This window comes from Salmo trutta, chromosome 31 (assembly GCF_901001165.1).
Source record: "Salmo trutta chromosome 31, fSalTru1.1, whole genome shotgun sequence".
Classification (NCBI taxonomy): domain Eukaryota; kingdom Metazoa; phylum Chordata; class Actinopteri; order Salmoniformes; family Salmonidae; genus Salmo; species Salmo trutta.
Genome location: NC_042987.1, coordinates 12,477,308 through 12,496,875, shown reverse-complemented (window position 1 = coordinate 12,496,875; position 19,568 = coordinate 12,477,308). Strand labels below are relative to the sequence as shown.

The window sequence follows — 19,568 nt, the reverse complement described above, 5'->3', positions numbered from 1 at the left end:
AGTAGCAGTGACTCGCTCAATACGGAAGGGGTCAATTGACGCGGATGTTATGCTACAGGACTGCTTTGCTAGCACAGACTGGAATATGTTCCGTGAATCAGCCAATGACATTGAGGAGTTTACCACCTCAGTCACCGGCTTCATCAGTAAGTGCATCGAAAACGTCGTCCCCACAGTGATCGTACGTACATATCCCAACCAGAAGCCATGGATTACAGGCAACATCTGCACCGAGCTAAAGGCTAGATCTACCGCTTTCAAGATGCGGGACATTAATCCAGACGCTTATACGAAATTCCGCTATGCCCTCCTGACGAACCATCATACAGGCAAAGCGTCAATACAGGACGGAGATTGAATCCTACTACACTGGCTCCGACGCTCGTCAGCTGTGGCAGGGCTTGCAAACTATTATGGACTACGAAGAGAAACCCAGCTGCAAGCTGCCCAGTGACGCGAGCCTACCAGAAGAGCTAAATGCCTTTTATGCTCGCTTCGATGCAAGCAACACTGAGAGCACCAGCTGTTCCGGACGACTGTGTGATTACGCTCTCCGTAGCCTTGTGTCAAAATTCACAAGGCCGAGGGCCAAACGGATTACCAGGGTGTGTACTCAGAGCATGCGCGGACCAACTGGCAAGTGTCTTCACTGACATTTTCAACCTCTCCCTGACCGATTCTGTAATACCTACATGTTTCAAGCAGACCACCATAGTCCCTGTGCCAAAGAATGCGAAGGTAACCTGCCTAAATGACTACCGCCCCATAGCACTCATGTCGGAAGCCATGAAGTGCTTTGAAAGGCTAGTCATGGCTCACATCAACACTATCATCCCAGAAGGCCCAAAAAATTGTCAAAGACTCCAGTCACCCAAGTCATAGTGTCACAGGTCAGGTTTTCTCCCTTGAGTGTACTACCTGAGGTTGCTACTGGAGAGCACCCTTGGGTTACTTCTAGTGTCCAGGTGACCCTGATTGGGCTTATTGGGATCACATGCTGGATGACTATTTAGGTTCCTCTGTGGACTGGGTCAGTTGCTCAGGTCTCATGTTTTGTTCAGTGTTCTCGAGTGCCCTTGCTTTGTTGTTTTGGGATGAAGATCTTGAGTAAATATTCTGTGTTTCTCTGCGCCTGGGTCCGAGTTCGTACTAGCATTAATGTCACAGTAGACTGTTCTCTCTGCTACCGCATGACAAATGTAACCGTAGCGCCAAGTCTAGGTCCAAAAGTCTCCTTAACAGCTTTTCTAAGACTGCTGAACAATTAATCAAATGGCCACCCGGACCATTTACATTGAAAAAAAGAGAGTGTTGAACCAGATACAATGCTATTTCACAACTGACTTTCACCTCACGCTTATAGGGAGGGGCACTCAACATGAGCGGTACTAACACAAATTACTGTTGATTGGCTGAAAGAAATTGATAATAATATGATTGTGGGAGCTTTTTTGTCATGCATCTTTTGACATTATCGATCATAGTCTGCTGCTGAAAAAAACGTGTGTTATGGCTTTACATCCTTTACAGGCCTTAGCCAAATACATTTAAACTCAGTTTTTCACAATTCCTGACATTTAATCCGAGTAAAAATCCCTGTCTAGGTCAGTTAGGATCACCACTTTATTTTAAGAATGTGAAATGTCAGAATAATAGCAGAGAGATTGATTTATTTCAGCTTTTATTTCTTTCATCACATTTCCAGTGGGTCAGAAGTTTACATACACTCAATTAGTATTTGTGGGGTGGCAAGTAGCCTAGTGGTTAGAGCGTTGGACTAGTAACTGAAAGTTTGCAAGATCGAATCCCTGAGCTGACAAGGTAAAAACCTGTCATTCTGCCCCTGAACAAGGCAGTTAACCCACTGTTCCTAGGCTGTCATTGAAAATAAGAATTTGTTCTTAACTGACTTGCCTAGTTAAATAAAGGTAGCATTGCCTTTAAATTGTTTAACTTGGGTCAAACGTCAGGTTTGTAGGCCTCCTTGCACGCACACGCTTTTTCAGTTCTACCCACAAATTTTCTATAGGATTGAGGTCAGGGTTTTGTGATGGCCACTCCAATACCTTGTCTTTGTTGTCCTTAAGCCATTTTCAACAACTTTGGAAGTATGCTTGGGGTCATTGTCTATTTAGAAGACCCAATTGCGACCAAGCTTTAACTTCCTAACTGATGTCTTCAGATGTTGCTTCAATATATCCACATCATTTTCCTACCTCATGATGCCATCTATTTTGGGAAGTGTGCCAGTCCCCCATGCAGCAAAGCACCCTCACAACATGATGCTGCCACCCCCGTGCTTCACGGTTGGGATGGTGTTCTTCGGCTTGCAAGCCTCCCCCTTTTTCCTTCAAACATAACGATGGTCATTATGGCCAAACAGTTCTATTTTTGTTTCATCAGACGGGAGAACATTTCTCCAAAAAGTACGATCTTTGTCCCCATGTGCAGTTGCAAACCGTAGTGTTGCTTTTTTATGGGGGTTTTGGAGCAGTGGCTTCTTCCTTGCTGAGCGGCCTTTCAGGTTGTCGATATAGGACTCGTTTTACTGGGTCTTGGCTGATTTCTCTTGATTTTCCCATGATGTCAAGCAAAGAGGCACTGAGTTTGAAGGTAGGCCTTGAAATACATCCACAGGTACACCTCCAATTGACTCAAATTATGTCAATTAGCCTATCAGAAGCTTATAAAGCCATGACATCATTTTCTGGAATTTTCCAAGCTGTTTAAAGGCACAGTCAACTTAGTGTATGTAAACTTCTGAAATAATATGTCTGTAAACAATTGTTGCAAAAATTACTTGTGTCATGCACAAAGCAGATGTCCTAACCGACTTGCCAAAACTATAGTTTGTTAACAAGACATTTGTGGAGTGGTTAAAAAAAAAGAGTTTTAATGACTCCAACCTAAGTGTGTGTAAACTTCCGACTTCAAATGTATATCGTGAATTAAGAGTTAGTTACCTGTCTAACACAACACAGAGGGTGTTCTTTAATGGAAGCCTCTCTAACGTAAACCAGGTAGAGTTTGGCATACCTCACGGTAGCTGCCTTGACTTTATTTTTATCAATAACCTACCACTAGCATTGAGTCAAGCCCGCGTGTCCACGTGCGCTGATGATTCAACATTATATACATCAGCTACCACAGCAAGTGAAAACACTGCTACACTCAACAATGAGTTGCTGTCAGTTTTAGAATGGGTGGCAAGTAATAAACTAGTCCTACATATACCAAAAAATAAAAGCATTGTATTTGGAACAAATCATTCACTAAACCCAAAATCTAATATACATTTTTTAATGAATAATGTGTCAATTAAACAAATTGAGAAGACTAAACTGCTTGGTGCAACCTTAGATTGTAAACTGACATGGTCAAACCATATTGATGCGACGGTAGCTAAGATGGGGAGAGGTCTGTCCGTGATAAAGCCCTACTCTGCTTTCTTGATGTCACAATCAGCTAAACAACACCTACATGCCTTAGTTTTATCAGACCTGAACTACTGCCCAGTTATATGGCCAAGTGCCATAAAAAAGAGCATAAGCAAATGACTGTTGTCTCAGAACAGAGCAGCACGGCTGGCCCTTAAATGTACATGGAGGGCTAATATCGATAACATGCATGTCAATCTCTCCTGGCTCAGAGTAGAAGAGAGATTGACTGAATCACTACTTGTCTTTGTGAAATATACTAAGCGGTGTCAGAGGAAAGCCCCAAAAATGGTCAAAGACTCCAGTCACCAAAGTCATAGACTGTTCTCTCTGCTACCGCACGGCAAGCGGTACCGGAGCTCCAAGGCTCCTTAACAGCTTCTACCCACCAAGCTATAAGGCTGCTGAACAATTAATGAAATGGCCACCCGGACTATTGAAAGCAGCGAACTGTCAGTTCAAACATCTAACACCCAGCTCAGACACCTATACATACCCCACAAGACATGCCACCAGGGGTCTCTTCAAAGTCTCCAAGTCCATAACAGACTCTGGGAAACACACAGTACTACATAGAGCCATGACTACATGGGACTCTCTTCTACATCAAGTAACTCAAGCGAGCAGTAAAATCAGATTAAAAACACACACACACGCTCGCACACACACACACACACACACACACACACACACACACATACTAAAATACTAAACCTGATGTGTTAGGACACTGATGCGTATCAGCACAGCTATCTCCTGACACCGACCTTGAGCTACATCCTGCTCCCAGTTAGGTCATCACGCTCTGTCAGGGAAGGGTAGAGGTTTGACACAACACCCCCTCTCCTCTCCCCTCCCTCCCCTCATCTCCCATCCCTCCGTCCTCTGACCAAGATTACATCTGGCTTGAGTGTAGAGTGTCTGTATTTGTTTACGAAGCATTGTTTTGTTAACCAGGACTGTTATGGTTTACTTGTTCTAATGGAACAATTGGATTGAGTCATTATTGTTGATTTGTTAGTTTTGTTTGGAGAGATTTTGATGAAGGCAATTTGACAGGACCCAACAGCCATCCTGTGTTCTTATTACCCTCCAGACTCCCCTCCTACCAGGACTCCCTCTGCCGCCTCTGTGTTATTCTCAGCCCAGGACCTGGCCCGAGACTGCAGCTTCCTCAAGCCTCTGGCCTCTACCCCTGGGGGCAAGACTCTACCAATAGGTACAGCTCTTCTACTCTTCTTCTATCAAATCACATCAAATGTTATTGGTCACATACACGTTTTTAGCAGATGTTATTGCGGGTGTAGTGAAATGCTTGTTTCTCTAGTTCCAACAGTGCAAGTAATATCTAACAATTTCACAGAACTACACACAATACACACCAATCTAAAGTAAAGGAATGGAATTAAGAATATATGAATATTTGGACGAGCAATGTCAGCAATGTCAGAGTGGCATAGATTAAGATGCAGTAGAATAGAATAAAATACAGTATATACATATGATTTGAGTAATGCAAAATATGTAAACATTATTAAAGTGACTAGTGTTCCATTATTAAAGTGGCCAGTGATTTCAAGTCTATGTACAGTTGAAGTCAGAAGTTTATATACACCTTCGCCAAATACATTTAAACTCAGTTTTTCACAATTCCTGATATTTAATCCGAGTAAAAATTCTCTGTCTAGGTCAGTTAGGATCACCACTTTATTTTAAGAATGTGAAATGTCAGAATAATAGTAGACAGAATTATTTATTTCAGCTTTTATTTATTTTATCACATTCCACGTGGGTCAGAAGTTTACATACACTCAATTAGTATTTGGTAGCATTGCCTTTAAATTGTTTAACTTGGATCAAACGTTTTGTGTAGCCTTCTACAAGCTTCCCACAATAAGTTGGGTGAATTTTGGCCCATTCCTCCTGACAGAGCTGGTGTAACTGAGTCAGGTTTGTAGGCCTCCTTGCTCGCACACGCTTTTTCCGTTCTCCCCACAAATTTTCTACAGGATTGAGGTGAGAGCTTTGTGATGGCCACTCCAATACCTTGACTTTGTTGTCCTTAAGCCATTTTGCCACAACTTTGGAAATATGCTTGGGGTCATTGTCCATTTGGAAGACCCATTTGCGACCAAGCTTTAACTTCCTGACTGATGTCTTGAGATGTTGCTTCAATATATCCACATATTTTCTCTTCCTCATGATGCCATCTATTTTGGGAAGTGTGCCAGTCCCCCTAGAGCAAAGCACCCCCACAACATGATGCTGCCACCCCATGCTTCACGGTTGGGATGGTGTTCTTCGGCTTGCAAGCCTCTCCCTTTTTCCTCCAAACATAACGATGGTCATTATGGCCAAACAGTTATATTTTTGTTTCATCAGACCAGGGAACATTTCTCCAAAAGGTACGATCTTTGTCCCCATGTGCAGTTGCAAACCGTAGTCTGGCTTTTTAATGTCGGTTTTGGAGCAGTGGCTTTTTCCTTGCTGAGCAGCCTTTCAGGTTATGTCGATATAGGACTCGTTTTACTGTGGATATAGATACTTTTGTAACCGTTTCCTCCAGCATCTTCACAAGGTCCTTTGCTGTTGTTTTGGGATTAATTTGCACTTTTCGCACCAAAGTACATTCATCAACAGGAGACAGAACGCGTCTCCTTCCTGAGCGGTATGACGGCTGCGTGGTCCCATGGTGTTTGTACTTGCATACTATTGTTTGTACAGATGAACGTGGTACCTTCAGGCGTTTGGAAATTGCGCCCAAGGATGAACCAGACTTGTGGAGGTCTACAGTTGTTTTCTTAGTGTATCAACCTAGTGTATCAACTTAGTGTATGTAAACTTCTGACCCACTGGAATTGTGATACAGTGAATTATAAGTGAAATAATCTGTCTGTAAACAATTGTTGAAAAAATTACTTGTGTCATGCACAAAGTAGATGTCCTAACCGACTTTCCAAAACTATAGTTTGTTAACAAGAAATGTGTGGAGTGGTTGAAAAACAAGTTTTAATGACTCCAACCTGAGTGTATGTAAACTTCCAACTTCAACTGTATATAGGGCAGCAGCCTCTAATATGCTAGTGATGGCTATTTTGAAGTCTGATCGCCTTGAGATAGAAGCTGTTTTTCAGTCTCTTGGTCCCAGATTTGATTCACCTGTACTGACCTCGCATTCTGGATGGTAGCGGGGTGAACAGGCAGTGGCTCGGGTGGTTGTTGTACTTTTCTGTGTACCTTCCTGTGACATTGGGTGCTGTAGGTGTCCTGGAGGGCAGGTAGTTTGCCCCCGGTGATGCGTTGGGCACCACCCTCTGGAGAGCCCTGCCGTTGCGGGCGGTGCAGTTGCCGTACCAGGTGGTAATACAGTCTGACAGGATGCTCTCATTTGCGCATCTCTAAAAGTTTGTGAGGGTTTTAGGTGCCAAGCCAAATTTCTTCAGTCTCCTGAGGTCTGTGTGGGTGGACCATTTTCAGTTTGTCAGTGATGTGTAGGCCGAGGAACTTGTTTCTGGATGACAATGTGTTCATCGATTGTATGTGTAATTATATTTCCATCGTATAGTCATTGTTACCTCACAACATCAGCTTTAAAGTGTTTTACAGCATGGTACATTATATATCAATAATATCCAGTAATATTATGCAGACATGCCACATGTGTAATAAACTTTAGCCCATGTATTTCTAAGGGTCAGGAAATAGCCCCAGCATCACTTCTGCTATGTGCCCTGGTTTGAGTTGGAGAAGGACCTGTTGCCTAGAAACAGGCTTGTTTATGTGGCCAAGCATAGTCCAGATGGAGCTGTGGCGTGTAGATTAGCCTCTTCTACTGACTGGAGACACACACACGTGTGCATACACACACACACACACACTCCTCATCAATACTGAGCAGAAAATCCCTGTAATGACTTTTTAAGACCTGGCTATCCATTAGCTCGTTTACAAGGTTGTAAGATTGACAGGCCTGGCCTACACATACCAATCAATGTGTTAGCGTAAATGCACACGCAGTGAATCTGAGACTGGAAAGTGCCCCATCAGTTCATTGGCAATAGGAAATCAATAGCTCAGTGTTAGGCGGGCCTAAATCATTCTTATGTATTGTTCAGTCTCTATATTAGGAAGAAATCTTTCAGGACAATTGGTTTTATTTTGTAATTATCAAATACATGTATTTATTGTATTTGTTTACTCTTTGTTTACTATGAAGAAGATATAAACACACACTTCACGTATGGCATCTCTCAAAAGGCTGTCAAAACATTATCTTACGAAAGTTAATTATTTAGCGTCGAATCATCTGAAACGGAATTGTGGTGAAATGCGTCAATAATGTACGGTGTGTCTGTCTGTGTGTCTGTCTGTGTGTCTGTGTAGTACCCATGGCTTTAAGAGTGAACGGGCCGACCAACGGACTGGGTCCAGACGGCCACCCCCCTTTACTGAGCCCCTCCCAGGTGTCTCTGGGACCCCAGGGACAGGGGTACAGAGCCTCCGACCTAGGAGGCAACCCAGGTGAGCGCCACATTCTCCTCCCTAACCTCTGGGACGTTGAACATACACAGGAAATGTCTGCTTGTTGTGTTCCTGTTATGGGGGAATTACAATACATATTTACTATTCCGATTCCAATTTAATGTTTCTCTGCACCTGCTTTTTCTTTTTATTACAGATCTGATCTGTAATAGGAAGTAGAATGTAGTATAACTGCTCATAGGTCACCATTGTAGAAGCCCTCTGAATTATTTTGAGAACCTAGACTCCGAGAACCCAGACCTCTTTTGAGAACCCAGACCCATGTTCTGCAGTTACAACATAAATTAATTCTCATGTTTCTCTTGTATTGTTTTCTGTCCAGTTTCCTCTGCCATGATCTCAGGCCCGCCCAAGAAGCGCCACCGCGGTTGGCACCCCAACCCCCTGGTGCCAGTCCCCCCTACAGCCATCCCTGTGCCCGCCATCCGACCCATCGTCTGCTCCCCAGGTCTGGCACAGCTTTTGATAACGTTTCATTGTTTATTTACATAGGGACACATTCATGTACAACACTGAAAAGGCAACAGTTAGATGAATTGCACCATCACACCACAGCGTATGCTAACGTCCAGAGCGTGTCCTGAATAGATACAGCCTTAGTAGTCTTTGTTTCATGAGGAATTCTTTGAAATGTCATGCACCACCTACACTCTTAGGAAAAAAAGGTGATATCGTGAACCTAAAAGTGTTCTTCGGCTGTTCCCATAGTTTGAAGAACCCTTTTTGTTCCAGGTAAAAAACCCTTTGGGTTCAACGTAGAACCCTTTTGATAAATGTTTTTTCTTCTAAGAGTGTACTGTAGCCCCAGCCATTGTGAAAACGTGTGTGTGTGTGTGTGTGAGAGTGAGTGAGTGAGTGAGTGAGTGAGTGAGTGAGTGAGTGAGTGAGTGAGTGAGTGAGTGAGTGAGTGAGTGAGTGAGTGAGAGAGAGAGATCTGATGTTGTTTACCACATTGACCTTGCTTTTCGGGAGAAGGAAGGACAAAAGGTCCATGAAATTCTCTGTGGCCAGGGGTGATTCATTCAGCATCTCCATGGAGATAGGGTCAGACAGGTTAGTGCAGATCTGAGCAGAAGCCGAAAGAGTGGGTACAAATGATCTTTAAGAATTAGAAAGGTCCTGATTTGCAGGATCTGCATTAATATGCAGCTGTATTGTAATCGCAGTATTAACATGGTGTGTCTATTTCTGAACAGGCGCTGTGCTGGCCATGCCCACTCCTCAGCTGCCTGTAGCAGGTGTCCTTCAGCCCCAACCCGTCACTGCTGGAGAGACTGTCATCGTCCCTGACAACCTGCTCAACACCTCAGGAGTCCGTCCTGTTATCCTCATCGGTAAATCCTCCTCTTAAAACTGTAATCTCAATTTAAAAAGACACTTGTACTGTACCAGGATGTGATTTAGAGAAAAGAAAGAAAGACACACTCTATATAACTCCCAATTATTGAATGAAGCAACATTTCAGGACACAGTGTCTTCCTCAGGGTATATGATTGACTGACTGATTCTGGTGTTTGGTTTGCAGGGCACGGCACATTACCATACTTCTATGGGAATGTGGGGGACATTGTGGTGAGCCCCCTGCTGGTGAGCTGCTATAAGGGCAACCAGTTGACTGAGAAGACACTGGCCAGCCTGGGACTGACTGGCAGCCAACTACTCAGTGTGGAGACCATGATCCTCCTCACCCTGCAGTACCTTGCACGACTAGGTAAAGGCCTCAAAAGACTCATGCACACACACACACACACACACACACACACACACACACACACACACACACACACACCCTGTTACATATGAAAGGCTTATTTAAAGTGTTTAATTAGACAATGAGGCTAATAGTTGGGAGAATGGGCTAAGCCAAAGCCTGGTTGTTTTAAAGTTTGGTAACACTGATGAGGTAGTTTGGTAACACTGATGAGGTAGGTTGCTAACACTGATGAGGTAGGTTGCTAACACTGATGAGGTAGTTTGGTAACACTGATGAGGTAGTTTGGTAACACTGATGAGGTAGTTTGCTAACACTGATGAGGTAGTTTGCTAACACTGATGAGGTAGGTTGCTAACACTGATGAGGTAGTTTGGTAACACTGATGAGGTAGTTTGGTAACACTGATGAGGTAGTTTGGTAACACTGATGAGGTAGTTGGATCCCGCTCCCCCATTGTAACTCAAAGTGCTCCTTCAACGGCTGCTGCTGCACTTACTGTCACTAATGCACGTTAGTGGCTCCAAATAGCTAGCATGACCTTGAGTTGCTAAGAGCTGTAATATACTATGCTTCTCAGAGTCATGACTGAAGAAGGACATGGATAATATGTTTTTTCTGTCCATCGGCAGGACAGAACGGCAGAGTCCAGAAAAGTCAGGGGGGTGGTGTACAGTATGTCTCTTTATTAACAACAGCTGGTGTGCAATTTCTAATATTAAGGAAGGCTCTGGGTTCTGCCTCATAAGCTGTAGACCATACTATTTACTATCTGTATTTTTCGTAGCTTTCTATTTACCAGCACAAACTGATTCTGGCACTAAAGCCGCACTCAATGAGCTGTATAGGGCCATAAGAAAATAAGAAAAGGCTCATCCAGAGGCGGAGCTCCCAGCGGCCGGTGATTTTAATGCGGGAAAACTGAATTCCCTTTTTCCTCATTTCTACCAGAATGTCACCTGTGCAACTAGAGGGATAAAAATGGTAGATCACCTTTAATCCACATACAGAGATGAATACAAAGCTCTACCCCGCCCTCCATTTGGCAAATCGGACAATAACTCTATCCTTCTGATTCCTGCTTGCAAGCAAGAACTCAAACAGGAAGTACCAGTGACGTGCTCAATACGGAAAGTGGCCCGATGAAGCGGATGCTAAGCTACAGGACTGTTTCGCTAGCACAGACTGGAATATGTTCCAGGATTCATCCGATGGCACCGGCTTCATTAATAAATGCATCTACGACATTGTCCCCACAATGGCCATACGTACATATCCCAACCAGAAGCCATGGATTACAGGCAACATCCACACTGAGCTAAAGGTTAGAGCTGCTGCTTTCAAGGAGCAGGACACTAATCCAGACACTTATGAGATATCCCGCTACGCCCTCCAACAAAACAGGCACAGTGTCATTACAGGACTAAGATCGAATCCTACTGCACTGGCTCTGACGCTCGTCGGATGTGTCAGGGCTTGTAAACTATCACGGATTACAAAGGAAAATCCAGCCAAGAGCTGGACGAGCTAATTAACTTCTATTCTCGATTCGAGGCTAGCAACACTTAACCATGTGTGAGAGCACCAGCTGTTCCGGACAATTATATGATCACGCTCCCCATAGCCAATGTGAGTAAGACCTTTAAACAGGTTAACATTCACAAGGCTGCAGGCCCAGATGGGTTAGCAGGAAGCATACTCAGAGCATGCGCTGACCAGCTGGCAAGTGTCTTCACTGACATTTTCAACCTTTCCCTGACCCATTCTGTAATACCTACATGTTTCAAGCTAACCACCATAGTCCTCCAAGTACGCCAAGGTAACCTGACTACAGCCCCGTAGCACTCACATTTGTAGCCATGAAATGCTTTGAAATTATGGTCATGGCTCACATCAACACCATCATTCCAGAAACCCTGGACCCACTCTACTTCCCGCACCGCCCCAACAGATCTACAGATGATGCAATCTCTATTGCACTCCACAATGCCTTCTCCCACCTGGACAAAAGGAACCCCTACGTGAGAATAACATTCATTGACTACAGCTCAGCGTTCAACACCATAGTGCCCTCTAAGCTAAGGACCCTGGAACTGAACACCTCCCTCTGCAACTGGGTCCTGGACTTCCTGATGGTCCACCCCCAGGTGGTAAAGGGTAGGCAACAAGATATCTGCTACGCTGACCCTCAAGAAGGGGGCCGAGTTCGTGGCCAAGCACGACTCCAACACCATCATCAAGTTTACCTACGACACAACGGTGGTAGGCCTGATTACCGACGATGATGAGACAGACATAGGGAGGAGGCCAGGATAACAACCTCTCCCGCAATGTTGGCAAGACAAAGGAGCTTTTCGTGGACTACAGGAAACGGTGGGCCGCACACGCCCCCATTCACATCGGCGGGGCTGTAGTAAAGCGGGTCGAGAACTTCAAGTTCCTCAGTGTCCACATCACTAAGGACCTATCATGGTAAAAAAAAAAATCCATAAAACAGTCATGAAGAGGGCACGACAACACCTCTTCCCCCTCAGGAGGTTGAAAAGGTTTAGCATTGGCCCTCAGATCCTCAAAAAGTTCTACAGCTGCACCATTGAGAGCATCTTGACTGGCTGCATCTTGACTGGTATGGCAACCTCTCGGCATCTGACCGCAAGTTCACACAGAGGGTAGTGTGTACGGCCCAGTACATCCCTGGGGCCAAACTCCCTGCCATCCAGGACCTCTATACCAGGTGGTGTCAGAATGAAGGCCCTAAAAATTGTCAAAGACTCCAGCCACCCAAGTCATAGACTGTTCTTTCTGCTCCCGCACGGCAAGTGGTACCAGAGTGCAAAGACTGTGACCAAAAGGCTCCTTAACAGCTTCTACCCCCAAGCTATATAAGACTGCTGAACAGTTAATCAAATGGCCACCCGGACTATTTACATTGACCCCCCTTTGTTATTTATTTCTTTATCTTAATTGTTTTGCACTGACTCCCTTGCACTGGCTCTATGCACACTCACTAGACTCTACCCACACACTCACACATACTACACTGACACTCCAACACACACACACACACAAACACAAAACACACACACACACATGCACATGCATATTGACACCACACCACACACTGATTGCCAAGTCACTTTTACCCTTACCCACAGGCACATACAGTACTGTATTACCTCAATTACCTCATACCCAAACACATTGACTCAATACTGGTACTCCTTGTATATATCCCTGTTATTGTTTTTATTGTGTTACTATTGTATTTCCTTTTTTATTTAGCAAATATTTGTCTTAATTTTTAACTCTGCACTGTTGAGAATGGGCTCTGCACTGTTGAGAAATGAGATTTGATTGTCTTGTTCACATTATAAAAACATAAGAGCATCACCCCCCGCGAAACACAGCAAGTAGACATGGGAAACTGTATTCCTTTCCTCACTTCACCTCTCCACTCCTTCCCTCCCCACTCCAGGTTCGGAGCAGATCCCTCTGAGGGAGGAGTTTGAGCAGATCGTGCTGAAGGCCATGTTAGTTTGTCCTGGAGGTCCCTCCATCTCTCCGGCCCAGCTGCCCTGGCTGGCCCGCCTGGAGGCCAGTGTCTCTGGGGGCAGTGTCCAGGTCCTGGTCACCTACAACTCCCTGGGAGAAGGCATCTCTGAGTCCCTGCGCTCGCTTTGTGACGGTCCGCCCTACCAGCAGTGCCTGCCCACCTACGTGGTTATTGTGTGCACCTCCAAGATGAGCGGCAACGAGTTCTGTGTGCTCGCGCTGGGTGAGTGTTCCTCCATACAGCCTGATACTTAGTTGTGGCATGTCTGTATTTTTAGAGCATACTAAAGGAAGTAATTACAGTAGGTGAGCCTTGCCTGAGACCGTAAGACTTGCGTAAGCTCCCAGAGCTAATGCCTAGGCTTTAGCTCTTCGGGCTAGCACAGTCTTACGGCGCAAAGGAGACTCGGGCTCGTTCATACTTGTCTGTATGGGTCTTACAGGGAAGTACCAGGCACGAGCGCTAGCCGAGGGAATGCTCACCACCAATGAGTTCCTGAAGGAGATCAGCTACGAGCTCATAACAGGGAAAGTCAGTGTCCTGGCGTCACACTTCAAAACCACCTCACTCGGTGAGTATACTAGATGCCTTGGGACACGACATCAATGGGAAACACTCAAAGGTCATTTCTAAGGAGTAATGATTTAGGTAGCCCAATGAATGAATGAATCAATCAAACAAACATGACCTGTGTTACAAAGACATCAAGGACAATGGCACATATTTACCTTCCTAAATGCCGACTGGGCCATTCCAGCTAGGCAGTCACAGGACTGAAACGAGAGACTGTACCACAAACAGACAGACGTCAATATTTTATGAGTAGATTTTGTTTCTGTAGCTGCTGTGTGTGTGTGTGTGTGTGTGTGTGTGTGTGTGCGTGTGCGTGTGTGCTCGCGCACATGTGTCTGAGTGTCTCTGTCTCTGACTGGTGGTGGCCTGCTATGTTGTTGTTTCCAGGGGACAACCTGGACAAGCAGCTGGTGCGTATCCAGCGACGACGGAAGGGCCAGGTCATCCAGCCCTTCCAGGGCGACGTCACTGACCACATCCACTCCCAGGATGCAGCCACCATGGTGCCACCCTCTGAGTCAGGTGAGGCACGGCCTCTGCCTGGCCCCTCTTCTGACCCTTCCTCCTCTTTCTGCCGGAGACTCTGACGCTGTGAAGCTTCTGGATGGATAGATATGATAATAAGCTACAGTATATACTATATACTTGGCTCTAAGTTTCCAGTATGATGACATGTGCCCCCCCCCTCCCCCCCTCCAGAGCTGCTGAGTGAGATGTTTCAGATCCACCCTCCGCAGCTCAATGTAGCCAGGAGCCTGCTCTCCCAGGTGTGCTCCATAGCAGACTCAGGCAGTCAGAGTCTGGACCTGGGACGCTTTTGCAAGGTGGACTTCCTGGTTCTGGTTCCTCCGTCCCACATCCTGGTGAACCAGACTGCTCAACGCATCCGACAATCAGGTACTCATGATTAGGATCGAAAGGCAGCACTAGGCAATATTACAATGGGTGAATAAAAATAATTTGTAGTTGGTTGTCTACAAGAGGTCAAGACTATCTCTACCTGTTTTTTTTTTTTTACAAGGTTTCTTAGTTACGTGCGTTGGACTTTTTGTCATCTCTTTCTGCCCGTCTCTAAAAGGAGTGTTAGTAGACCTGGGTATAGAGGATGCGTCCTCAGCCCACCAGAGGTCCGACAAGTATGTGGTGCGTCTAGATGGAGACGTCCACGGCAAGATGGAGGCCTTCATGAGGAAGGTCAAACAGAACCCCTACACCCTGTTTGTCCTCATCCACGACAACTCCCACGTGGACCTGACCAGGTAACACACACACACACGCATGTCGAACACATACACACATTTGAGTATTGAAATTGTGCCGCTGACACTTGGTTCGGACAGATGTAGTACCGTAATTTCCGGACTATTAAGCGCACCTGAATATAAGCCGCACCCACTGAATTTTAAAAAAAATATTATTTTGAACATAAATAAGCCGCATATGTCTATAAGCCGCAGGTGCCTACCCGTACATTGAAACAAATGAACTTTACACAGGCTTTAACGAAACACGGCTTGTAACAAAAATAAATAGGCTTTAACGAAACATGGCTTGTAACAAAAATAAATTGGCTTTAACGAAACACGGCTTGTAACAAAAATAAATAGGCTTTAACGAAGCACGGCTTGTAACAAAAATAAATAGGCTTTAACGAAACACGGCTTGTAACAACAACAACAAAAAATTGCAGTAAACAGTAGCCTACCAAGAAAGTCATTGGTCACCATCTTCCTCCTCCTGTGCACTGAAACCATCTCCTTCGGTGTCGGAGTTGAATAGCCTCAGAATTGCTTCATCCGATATTGGATCGTTTTCATTGTCGCTCTCGTCACTTTCATCCGGAGGCAAATCCCCCGCTGAGCCCTCTTCAACACGCAGCAGTCCAGCCTTTCGAAACCTGTTGATGATAGTGGATTTTTTGACAATGCTCCACGCTGTCAGGACCCACTGGCAGACTTGACCATAAGTTGCTCTTCGCATGCGGCCCGTTTTAGTGAAGGATTTCTCCCCACTTGTCATCCAAGCCTCCCGCTGAACACGGAGCGCCACCTTAAATGCACGATTTACACTAATGTCGAGTGGCTGCAAATACTTTGTTGTGCCCCCAGGAATCAGGGTGACAAAATGACTACCGTAATCAGAATGATGGGAAGTTTGAGAGCGCTCGATTTAATCTAAACAGTAAACAAAAAAGTGGTTTGACCTTCACCCGTTCGGCAATTTCATTGGTCTAATGAAAGCTTCATGCCGCCAAAAAACTGAGCACGTCACAGACAGGTTTTTTTTTTTTATTAAAAAATAATTGAAAGCGGGAAAAATCCATATATTAGCTGCGTCATTGTTTAAGCCGTGAGGTTCAAAGCCTGGGAAAAAAGTAGCGGCTTATAGTCCGGAAATTATGGTAACTGAAAACATTGGTTAGAAGGTCTGTCCTCGGCTGCACAGTGTACTGAATAAGAACAGAACAGCCCAAGCCAAGACAGAGAAGAGCAGAGGCTTCTTTTTAGTCATACATATAGAACAGGGCAGAACTAGTTTCCCCAAAGGAAACCTCTTTTTTGTTTCTTCTCTCTGTGTAGTGCCCTGTCTGGTTCGGTGTGCCACGGGGAGCTTCAGGGTCTAGCTGACAGGGTGGTAAACTGCCAGGAGGTTCTGGAGGCTATGAATCTGCTGGTGCTGCAGGTCAGCTGCTTCCCATTCACCCTGCAGACACGACAGTCCCGCATCAGCGTCCACAATGAGGTGCACTGGCCAGCCAACACTGACAGCTTGGTGAGTGGTCCTGCGCCGTGGTTCATTTCTGCCACCTGGTGGCAGCTATATGGAATTACATGTACATTATTTCAGTAATTCTAACAGACACTTATCAATAGCAATTTACAATCAGTCAGTCAGTCAGTGCACTCAACTAAGGAAGCAAAACAACCACATATAACAATCACCTTCTAATTGACCTCTGTGTGAGAGCCACCATTCTGTACAACCCAGTAGGAGCAGTCCTCAATAGAAATGAATGGAATTCTACAGTATTTCAATTAAATGTTTCAAGGACAAAATTACACCTGTTTAATTATTTGTTGTTGTAGTGGGGACAGTAACATTAGCAATCTTTCAAAATGATGCTTTAAGGAAAATGTTTTTATATATTTTTTCATTTTTTTATTTGTATGTTTAGCTCACATAATCATTTAAAAGTATGCATTAAGGTGTCTGTAATATAATAAACATGGAAAAAACAGATGTAGACATGAATAAATGCATTTCTATAGCTTTTTTACAATTTTGGAGGAGTGCCAAGATGGAGGCACGTTGGCTTCAACACAGCTCCCCCCTAATGGTGTCTAGTGTATATATAAATTATTGGTCAGACAAGTAGATGTAACTAATAGACAGAGAGATGAGTCAATTTGCTCAGACAGCAGCTGATGTTCCTGTGTTTGACCCATAGGGGGAGCTGTCTCCTAAGGAGCTGGTGTACTTTGGCCTGAGGGACTACAGCAGCTCTCTGCAGTGGGGGGTGGCCAGTCCCATCCTGCGCTGTGACGACGCCTTCGAGAAGATGATCAACACACTGCTGGAGAGGTCAGTCAGTCACTCGGGGTCCGGGTTTAGGGGTCATAAAATCTCTAAGGGTGTTTTAACATATGGTCCTCTTCAGTGGAGGCTGGTTGGAGGAGCTAGTTGAGGACGGGCTCATTGTAATGGCTGGAATGGAACAATGGAACGGAGTCAATGGTTTCCGTATGTTTTATGTGTTTGATACCATCCATTCCAGCCATTACAATGAGCCTGTCCTCCTATAGCCCCTCCCACCAGCCTCCACTGGTCCTCTTTAAAAGAACCGATCTCAGTCCTCTTTAAAGTGAACTCTGGGGTAAAAAAAAAGCGAAAGAACTCAGTTCTCTTTGTATTCACACTGCCCTTGCCTTTGAATGAGGGCACCCGGACATTTTGCCTGTTCACCTATTTTGTGGTCCGAGTCCCCTTTGCATTCACATTGCTATGTTTAGAAAGGAACAAAGATCTTTTTCAAACATTCACTCAATGCACTTTTTTTCCGTGAACCTGCACATCATCATCTTCTCTCTTTCGTGACACCGATGTCAGGGGTTATGGCAGAGGAAACATTGTTCCAATAGTCTAGTGTGTGGTGCGGGAATAATGACAAGGGAACCTGGGGAGCATTGTGTTCACATTGCCTTCAAAAAGGGAACCAGACTGCGAACCTAAATCGAGATGGTCTCAGTTCGGTTTGCTTCAGGGGCTCTTTGTTTTATTATTATATATATGTTTTGTAATTTATACCCCTTTTTTTACTTCCCAATTTGGTGATTATGATCTTGTCTCATCGCTGCAACTCCCCAACGGGCTCGGGAGAGGCGAAGGTGGAGTCATGCGTCCTCCGAAACATGACCCGCCTGGCACCTCGGATGTTGGGCACCTCTGGGAGCCTCAGGGCCTCTCCTTCCTCTTCCACATTCTCCTGAAATTGTGGGGGCACGGTCGGCAGAGATAACTGCCCTGGTGGGGTCTTTCGCGTCTCCTCATTATGTGTCCTGCCCACACCAATGCAGAGGATATTTTCACTGCTGACTCCGCCTTACCATTACTCTGACTGTGGGAGGGTGAGGAGGTCACATGATGGAAATCCTAGGTTTTTGCAAGCAAAGAAGAGTCTTGACTCGTGAACTGTGGCCCATTATCTGTAACTACACCACTGTCAGGTATGCCATATCTGCTAAACTTCTGCTTAGAACAGTCAATGATGCAAGCGGCTATTGCGTCAATCACTTTCTCCACCTCCCAGAAATCGGAATAGTAGTCCACTATAATCAGAAAAGGAACGAGAACAGATCCATTCCCACTTTCGACCAAGGACGTGCTGGTACGTCATGTTGGTGCAGCGCTTCCTTTTGCCGCTTCGGTAGATTAGCATTACATGTGCTGCACACAGCCACAACATGTTACATTTCTTGGGTCATGTTGGGCCAGAATACTGAGTCTCTGGCCTTCCTGAAACTGGCTTCGACCCCTGAGTGCCCTGCATGGATACGAGAGAGAATCATCGGGCGTAGAGTTTCTGGCACTACCACCTCTTCCTGCATTGTGAGTTCGTCTCTGTATGTCCAGTAGTCCCTCACCAGGATGGGCGTACTCTTTCTTGTGTCCGGCCAGCCTCTTAGGATCTTCCCGTGTGTCACGTGTGCTCCTTCTCCGGCCTCTAGGTCACCAGGCTGCTCGTTAGGGCGCACACCTGTCACCAGCGTTATGCGCATATTGACACTCACCTGGACTCCATCACCTCCTTGACTACCTGCCCTATTTATGTCACTCCCTTTGGTTCCTTCCCCAGTCGTTATTGTTTCTGTTTCATGTCGGTGCGCTGTTTGTGTTTTGTGTTCATTGTTTCTTTTATTTATTTAAACATTCACTCCCTGAACTTGCTTCCCGACTCCCAGCGCACATCGTTACACCGTGTCTGCGGGGCGATGTTTTGATCAGTAGCATGGTTCTGGTCTCCGATTGGAGGCGTGGGTTCAAATCTCACTTCTGACACCATGTTATTATGTGTATGTGAATTACTCACTTCGGAGAGTTTGGTAAACTGCAAGCATAATCCTTTCCTCAGGTATTACAAGTTACAGGTCTGTTTATATATCCTAGATGGGTGCCCCACTAGCACCACCTTGGGTTGGCATTATGCCCATTATCTTAACACTGCCAAACCGAGCTTCTTAACCCCCCTTCGCTT

The 19,568-nt window shown here is 45.2% G+C and overlaps 1 protein-coding gene across 2 annotated transcripts in view; it reads left to right on the top strand.

The window, feature by feature from the left end:
• Positions 1-19,568, top strand: part of LOC115169562 (GREB1-like protein) — an 83,910-nt gene that overhangs the window by 52,351 nt on the left and 11,991 nt on the right. For both annotated transcript variants that reach the window (XM_029725296.1, XM_029725298.1), the window contains exons 8-19: positions 4,534-4,656; positions 7,821-7,958; positions 8,302-8,427; positions 9,176-9,313; positions 9,505-9,690; positions 13,166-13,465; positions 13,686-13,814; positions 14,204-14,338; positions 14,516-14,713; positions 14,895-15,075; positions 16,396-16,588; positions 17,265-17,398. In XM_029725296.1, coding sequence (XP_029581156.1) covers positions 4,534-4,656; positions 7,821-7,958; positions 8,302-8,427; positions 9,176-9,313; positions 9,505-9,690; positions 13,166-13,465; positions 13,686-13,814; positions 14,204-14,338; positions 14,516-14,713; positions 14,895-15,075; positions 16,396-16,588; positions 17,265-17,398 — 1,981 coding nt within the window. The remainder of the gene's footprint in view (positions 1-4,533; positions 4,657-7,820; positions 7,959-8,301; positions 8,428-9,175; positions 9,314-9,504; positions 9,691-13,165; positions 13,466-13,685; positions 13,815-14,203; positions 14,339-14,515; positions 14,714-14,894; positions 15,076-16,395; positions 16,589-17,264; positions 17,399-19,568) is intronic.